At 56.4% G+C, this 7,294-nt stretch overlaps 1 protein-coding gene across 1 annotated transcript in view; it reads right to left on the bottom strand.

Moving 5' to 3' along the window:
* FRMD6 (FERM domain containing 6) overlaps positions 1-7,294 on the bottom strand; it is a 25,653-nt gene that overhangs the window by 3,959 nt on the left and 14,400 nt on the right. The window contains exons 3-8 of the mRNA XM_019616149.2: positions 3,388-3,572; positions 2,926-3,016; positions 2,767-2,846; positions 2,174-2,250; positions 1,451-1,637; positions 283-681 (exon numbers count right to left, since the gene is read on the bottom strand). Of these exons, the coding sequence (XP_019471694.1) occupies positions 283-681; positions 1,451-1,637; positions 2,174-2,250; positions 2,767-2,846; positions 2,926-3,016; positions 3,388-3,486 (933 nt within the window). The 5' untranslated portion in view covers positions 3,487-3,572. The remainder of the gene's footprint in view (positions 1-282; positions 682-1,450; positions 1,638-2,173; positions 2,251-2,766; positions 2,847-2,925; positions 3,017-3,387; positions 3,573-7,294) is intronic.

Here is a 7,294-nt window from a genome sequence, read left to right as displayed (position 1 = left end):
TGATCCTTGAGGTCCCTTCCAACCCGGGCCATTCTGTGATTCTATGATAAAGTGGATAAATCTGCCCCAAAACCCAGCTGTCCCTTCTGGTTACCCCATCTCCTGCTGCAGATGCTGCATGCAGGGCTTGCACAATTAATGATGCACACACACTGCAGGTTGCATCCTCAGCAGGTCCCACCTCACCTCCCCAAAACGCCCATATCTAAAGAGGAAACTTTGAAGGACCTCCAAAAGGTGATGGCTTTAAGTTGTACCAGGGGAGGCTCAGGTTGGATATTAGGAATCATTTCCGCTTTGAAAGAGCAGTGCTGCAGTGGCACAGCTGCCCATGGAGTGGTGGGGTCTCTGTCCATGGAGGTGATCCAGAGCCATGGATGTGGCACTGAGAGATACAATCAGTGGGCTGGGGAGGGCTAAGTTGGGCTTGGGGATGAATAGAAGGCTGGATCGGGCCCTGGGCAGCCTGGTGGGGGGCAGCCAGACCACAGAAGGGTTAGGGCTGAGCAGCAGCCCCGTTCCCACCTTGTACAGCCTGTAGTAGTGCACGGCCACGTCGTCCAGCCGCACGGCCTCTTTGATGTACTTAAGGTGGGCTTCGGAGGCCGTCAGGGCAAACTGATCCTTGTGCATGTTGGGGATGTGCTTCAGGATGTAGTCCCGGCCCCGCTTCGCCACCACCTGGTTGGGGGAGATGAGAAGATCATCCAGGGCAATGGAAAATCGGAGCAGTGCCTTCTGCTGCAGAGATTTGCAGGGCTCTGTCCTCGTAATGCCCAACTTCTGGTGGCAAAAACCCCATCAGCAGACAGAGCTAGCCATTCCTACACACCAGGCTTCCCAAGGGCAGGGATACAGCCCTGCGGCCGCCGTGAGTACAAAAAACAGCAAAGCAGGCAGATTTGGGGCAAACCAAAGGAACATTCATCATAAATCAAAGCAGGCAGCAGCACCTACAGCTTTTATTCATTTTCCCATCCCGTTAACCCGGGCTGCGGGACGCCCTGGGGAAGGCTCAGCTTTTTGGTGTAGGAGCATTGCAAGTGCTGCCCATCTCTGCGCCTCCTTAAGTCATGTATGTACCCGACAGCTAACAACTGGGCTTTTTGGGGGGATGGGCTGTGCACAGGGACACCAGGGCTGCACAGACTGCAGGGGACACGTAGGGACGGCCGAGTGACACCACAGTGCCAGGTGGCACACAGGGCAGCCCCATAGTGAACACCCCCCTAGCAAACACAGGGAAATCCCCGTCAGCAGTGTGGCCACGCTGATGCTACTGCCCAACCCCAACCCACGCCTACAGCTATTTGCAGCCTCACAGTTGTCACTGGTTATTAATAACCACGAAGTGTGGACAGAGCAGCATCACCCCTTCTGCTGCAAGCAGAGTGCAGAGAGCAGTAGGAGACGCCTAGAGCCCCACAGCCTCATGGCACACAGCACTTACCCAGGCAGGAAAATAGGCTTCAGGTTCGAAGTACTTCCCATAGTGCTTGTTGCGCTTGAAATCTCCTAGATCAGCTTGCAGGGCGAAGGCAGTGAGCAGGAAATATGCTTCCTCTCGCAGCACACACTGTGAGTGCAGCACTTGCTTGCGCAGGTGCCAGTAGTAGTAGTAGCGTGCTGTGCGGTCACTGCAGGGATGAGAAATTTGGGGATGCTGGAGGGACCCCGGCAGCTGTGCAGTTTGCAGCCAGGACTCACAAAACCCCTACAAAACCCTACAACTCTACAGAAGCATCACCACTTGGCCACCGTGTCCCCAGCACGTCCCAGAGAGGGGCAGACCCTGACAATGGTTTGCTGATAGCTCCTTCCTGGCTTTGGGCACGTGAGTGATAAACTCCTAAATCTGATGTCCCCAACCCCCAAAATCATAGAATCATGGAATCGTTGAGGTTGGAAAAGACCGATCCCAACGCAGCCCCAGCATGCCCAGTGACCACGTCCCACAGTGCCACAATTTGTTATGGGATAGGAGGAGGGTCCCTGCTGGTTCCCGTGTTCATGGGGAGGGATCACTTGGCACACAGATGGGTAGGGACAGAGACAGTACAGCTGGACTAACAGAAAGGGGTGAGCACTGGGTGCCTGAACACTTCCGAAAGATGGGCCATTTCCCATTTCTTTTGCAAAAATCTGGTTTTCTGGCAGTGCCACGGCCTCACACCTGATCAGCCGGCCGTTCTCCACGTAGTACTGCACTCGGAAGTGGATGATCATGGGGGGGCCAAACTGGTCGATCCCCTGAAACATAGAACACATTCAGGGTCTCTGAGGACATCCTGGTGTCACGCTGTGACCGCCAGTCCCCGCAATGCACCGGGCTCCAGTGCTGCCCTCAGCACAAGGGTTGGTCTTGGCAATTCCCCTCCCCAACACCACCTCTCATTTTCCCCCCAAATCTGCCTCATGTCAAAGAACAAAGGGGATTTGGAGTTATAAAATGTAAAGGCTGGGTTTGAAAACCCCATCGGGTCGGCAGCCACATTCCCCATCCATCCTCCATCCCGCTCCATCCCATCCCTTCACCCGTTGGGAAACAAGGGAGGAATAGGATTCCGGTGGAGGACACGTCCCCACGTGGTGTGGTGGCACTGGGGTGACAGCCACCGAGCGCTGCCTTCACCCCCCACACCACCCCAATGGGCTCTCAGCACCATGCCCACCCCCAGCCCGCGGCTGCGCAGGGACAGTGACCTGCGCCGGGGACAGAGGTGGCCTTAGTGCCGTCATCTCTCCATGCAACACCTCACCGCTGACCTTGCTGGCCTCCTTCTTCCACTCCTTGGGGCAGTACTTGTAGAGTTTCTGGGCCAGGTCCATGTAGACGTGCTCATTGTCTAGGGGGGAGTTGGGCAGGGTGAGTGTCGTGATGTGTCCCCATTGTCACCGGGGCCATGGGGTGAGCCCCACACTTACTCTGAATGACGCTGAGACCAAAGAGGTGGCAGTCCTTCAGCCTCAGGAGGTCACACACCTGCACGAGGAGCTCGTGGCATAGGATCTTCACCTGTGGAAAGCACACGTGTGCCCTGGGTGCAAGCCATGGACAGCAGCACCCATCCCTGCTGTGTCCCCAAGCACTGTCACTAGCTGGGGTCTGGGTCTTGGTTTCCCATGGGGACTAAATGTGAGTCCCCATTAGCAAGCCAAAATGGGCAGAAAATGGAATATTGGGTAGCACCAAATTAAAGAAAAAAGCCAAGTGTGGGAATTTTGTGCTTGGTGCCCATGGCTCAGGAAGCTGGAGAGCCCTGAGTGCTGATGCAGAGGGATGTGCCACGTGGGTTTCTCCAGCAAGGAGAGGGCAACGGGCTGAAAATCAAAAGCAGAAGCCAAAGGAGAGCTTGGAAAAGAGCACCCCAGGGCCCACAAGCTTACGTTGATGATGATGTTGAGGGAGTCGTCGTTGGGGAGGAAGATGCACACGCTGCGGCGGTCCTGCATGACTCGGTTGTTGTGGAAGGGCAGCTTGTTCATCGTGGGCAGCACGGCCGGGCTGGGCTGGGGGCAGTGGGCACCTCACCGGCAGGACGGGGCGGCCTCGGTCCCCACGGGCGCCATCCCTGTGGGATAGGAGTGCTGAGCCCCACACCAGACCCCATCCCACAGCCCCAGCCGTGGCGCTCGCACCACCCGTGACGCTGCTGGCCTTCCCTTGGGCAGCGTGGGATTGCAGCTCAGCCCCCAAAGCCTGAAGCAGTGGTTTTATTCTCCCGGCTCTATTTCAGAAAAACCTCAGAAATGCCTTTCCTGGCATCGTAGAATAATAACCAAAAAAAGTCTCTATGCTGGGAACACAGCGGGATCTTCTCTGCCATCTCCGGCCGCAGGACCCGCACCCCTTCCGGAGCATCCCTGTCTCACAGAAAGCCAGCAAGCACTGGGGTGAGGAGCCAGGGCACTGCCACCCCTCACAGCCCGGATCCCAGGGCAAATATTCCTGGAGTGCTCTTTATGCCATCACTATCCACAGGGACACAAATGCACGTGTGAAATAACGAGCACGGATCTTTAGAATCAAAGCAAATTCCTCTTTTTTCTGAGGACGCGATGGTGCCTCTCTCTTCACCAAATAATAGCTTTGGTCTACATGAAAACATGTTTGGTTTCCAAAACCATTCCACTCTTCTACAGCAGAGAAAGAAGTGCCCCAAGGCGAAATGATGTTAGGTAGCTGCTGGGGGTTAGCAGGAGTTGGGAAATCCAGAGGGTTTGCACCACCGAGGAGTTGTGCAGCTTTGGATCATGGCTGCGCCTTGTGTTCGTGCATCACAGCTGTGCCTGCACTGTAAATGTGCACTGCATGCATGCACTGTGGCCATGCAACATGGTTTTGCCTTGCATCCATGCACTGTGGTCATGCACTGTGGTCATGCGCTGCATGACGCCTTGCATCCATGCAACATGGTTGTGCACTGCGCTCATGCCTTGCATCTGCACACCTTGACCATGCCCAGACATGATCAATCCTGACTGGGAGCGAGCAGCACAGTGGCCAGGCTTGTTTCAAGCTTCATTAAAAATCCCAGCAGGGAACAAAATGGGGCTGAAGGTATTTGGTGAGTGCCCACACCCCAGCCGGGCACCTGGCTGCTCCAGTGCCCGCTGCAGGGCTGGGTGTGATGCAGCTGCAGCGGGCAGTGATGGGGAGGGCAGCACACCTCGGGGCTGGGTGTGCTCAGTGCCAGCACCCTCTGCACCCACTGCCACCAAAGGTGCCCCGCAGCCCCCGCAGCACCGCCCCAACGCAGCTCCCCAAAAACGCCCGCCGGCACTGGGCTGAAGGGCTTAAAAAAGGAAAAGAAGCCCCAACGTGCTGTTGTTGGCTAACCCTGAGCCGGGGGCAAACTCCATCTCTCTGTGGTCGATAGGAAAATTCCCAGCAAACAGGTATTTTTCTCCCCGTGTGCCCAAACAAGCACTGACACGAGTGCCGAACATGCATGGCTGCGGGCTGGGAGCGGCACGAGAGGATTGCAGCCAGGCTCAGCCCCTCGGATTCCATTATTTGTAGAGAGATCCCCAGCGAACTTTCCCCACGAGCAATTTTGAGCAGCCAAGCAAAGCAGCTGCAAAATCCACGCAGGACGGAGGGCTCAGGCTTGGCACAGCTGTATGTTGGTGCTTTCCCTTTGGGAACGTGGCTCATCCCCAAAACGCACCCATAACGCAGCACTCGGGTCCCCCCAGCTGCACCACAACATATCAGTACACCCTGCTCATTTGCTTGTTTTTAATAACTTCTGTCCCATCAGCTCTCTCCCCCCCTCTGCCCGTCCCCAGCTTTTGTTTCAGCGCTGCTGAGCCACAATAGCGGCGAACGAAGGGATTACGGGAGGGCAATCGGAGAGGAAAAGCAGAACAAAGTGCAGGGCTGGATGGGAAGATGAATTCACGGGGCAGGAATTTCTTGTTTGGAAGAGTTCAGAGTCGGTTTTGCCCCACATCACAGGGCGCAGGTATGCGCAAGCTGTTCCTACAAGTTGTAGGGCCGGCGCTCAGCGCAGCGCCTCCGAACCCGACAGCCACATTAATGCACGCTTGCGGTCGCCCCATAATTAAAATTGTCTCCGATTCTCCACGAACTCAACAGTTTCCTCATAACGAACAGAGGGAGATGAAAGAGCCCTTCAGTGGGAAAAAAGGGCCGGGTTATAAATATGGCATTACTTCATCCACCACGACGCTGGTTGGGTGCTGGGCTTGGGGCCAGCGCTGCCCCCAGAGGACTGCAGGGACCCCACAGCCATCAGCTTGGGGACATCTGGGGACATTCGGGATTCCAAACTGGCCCCCTGGGTGCTTGCAGAGCTCCGTCCCGCAGGACAAAGCCAGCGTCATTTCTTGGGTTTTTTGGCGATGCCGAGCGTCGTCCCAAAGCTTCACACAAACCACCACCATCCCTATCAGAAACCAAAAATGCATGACAGCCACTCGGGTCTCCAGCAAGGAGGAGCTGCAGGGCGGCTGGCACCCGGCTGGAAGCAATTATCCCCGCAGCAGAGCCAGGAGGAGGAGAGCTTGGAGCTGTGGGTTATGCGAGGAGAGCGGGGAACAGAGGGGCTTTGTGCGCCCCGGCACCTCACGCCTCGCCGCCCCATTCAACCCCCCATGCCTTCCGGGGCCTTTGTGAAACATTCCCCAGCCCTCTTAGCACCAAGGCAGGTGTTCCCAGTGCCACCAAGACAACATTGCCCGGTGCCACCAGTGCAGGATTTCTCGGTGCCACCAAGATCTCCTGGTGCCACCAAGGCTCCCTGCATCACCGAGGTAGGATCATACCTTGCCACAAAGGGAGGATCTGCCAGCATCAGCAAGGCAGGATCTGCCAGTGCCACCAACACCTCCAGTGTCACCAAGGGAGGATCTCCCAGTGTCAACAAAGGAAGATCTCCCAGTGCTCAAGCTGCAGGACAGCAGCTCCAGAGGATGCCCACAGAGGGAAGCAGTGCTGCCTCCACTTCCATGGGGAGCGAGCCCATGCTGACAGCAGCACCCGTAGATCCTTTGGATTTTGGCCTTGGACTTGCTGTGGGTTCTGCTCTCCAACCACAAAGCAGCCATAGGGTAATAAGGAGCCATTTCCAAACTATGGAAGTCCCTGTGAAAACAAAACCCAAGCCCTACAGCAGCCTCATGCCTGGGCGATGCCTCAAACCAGGGCAAGCTCCCCAATGCGCTTTTGGGAAGGCTCAGAGGATTTCTGTACAGAAACCCCTTTTGGGAGCCCCATCCCATGGCCGTGCTTCGGGCAGGAGCTGAGCTGCGTGTTATGCGTGGTGTAGCCCCAGGACAGGGCTGATCTGCCAGGGGAAGGAGATGGGGGTTCATAACCACACGTGGGGAAGCGCTGCCCTGCCCCGAGCCCCAGTCCTCACCCACGGGAGCGGGTTGGTGGTTGCAAAACCGCCCATGTCCCAGGCAGGATGTGCCAAAACAAGCTCCATTTTACACCGAAACGAGCTCCATTTTATGCCAAAACGCACACAATGATGCCTTGAACACCGACAGCCCCATCCGCTCCCTCAGAGCTCACAGCATCTCTGTGTCTGGCTCCGGATTGGGGCAAACAGAGCTGCAGTCCCCCATTGGAACCCCCCCGGCTGCCCCAAATTGCTCCATGCAGCCCCAAAAGCACCGTCGAGGCCGCGCTCGCCCTTCCCCAGCAGGGCCTGAGAAATGTCAGAAAATAAAGCATCAAACTAAATGAACGAGCCAGGCAGATATTTTAACCACAGCCACAATTTGTATATTCCATCTGGAGTCCACAGCACTGCTTTTTTTT

Source organism: Meleagris gallopavo, chromosome 5 (assembly GCF_000146605.3).
Source record: "Meleagris gallopavo isolate NT-WF06-2002-E0010 breed Aviagen turkey brand Nicholas breeding stock chromosome 5, Turkey_5.1, whole genome shotgun sequence".
NCBI lineage: Eukaryota > Metazoa > Chordata > Aves > Galliformes > Phasianidae > Meleagris > Meleagris gallopavo.
The sequence above is the reverse complement of the archived record's forward strand: the minus strand, read 5'-3'. Positions and strand labels throughout refer to the sequence as shown.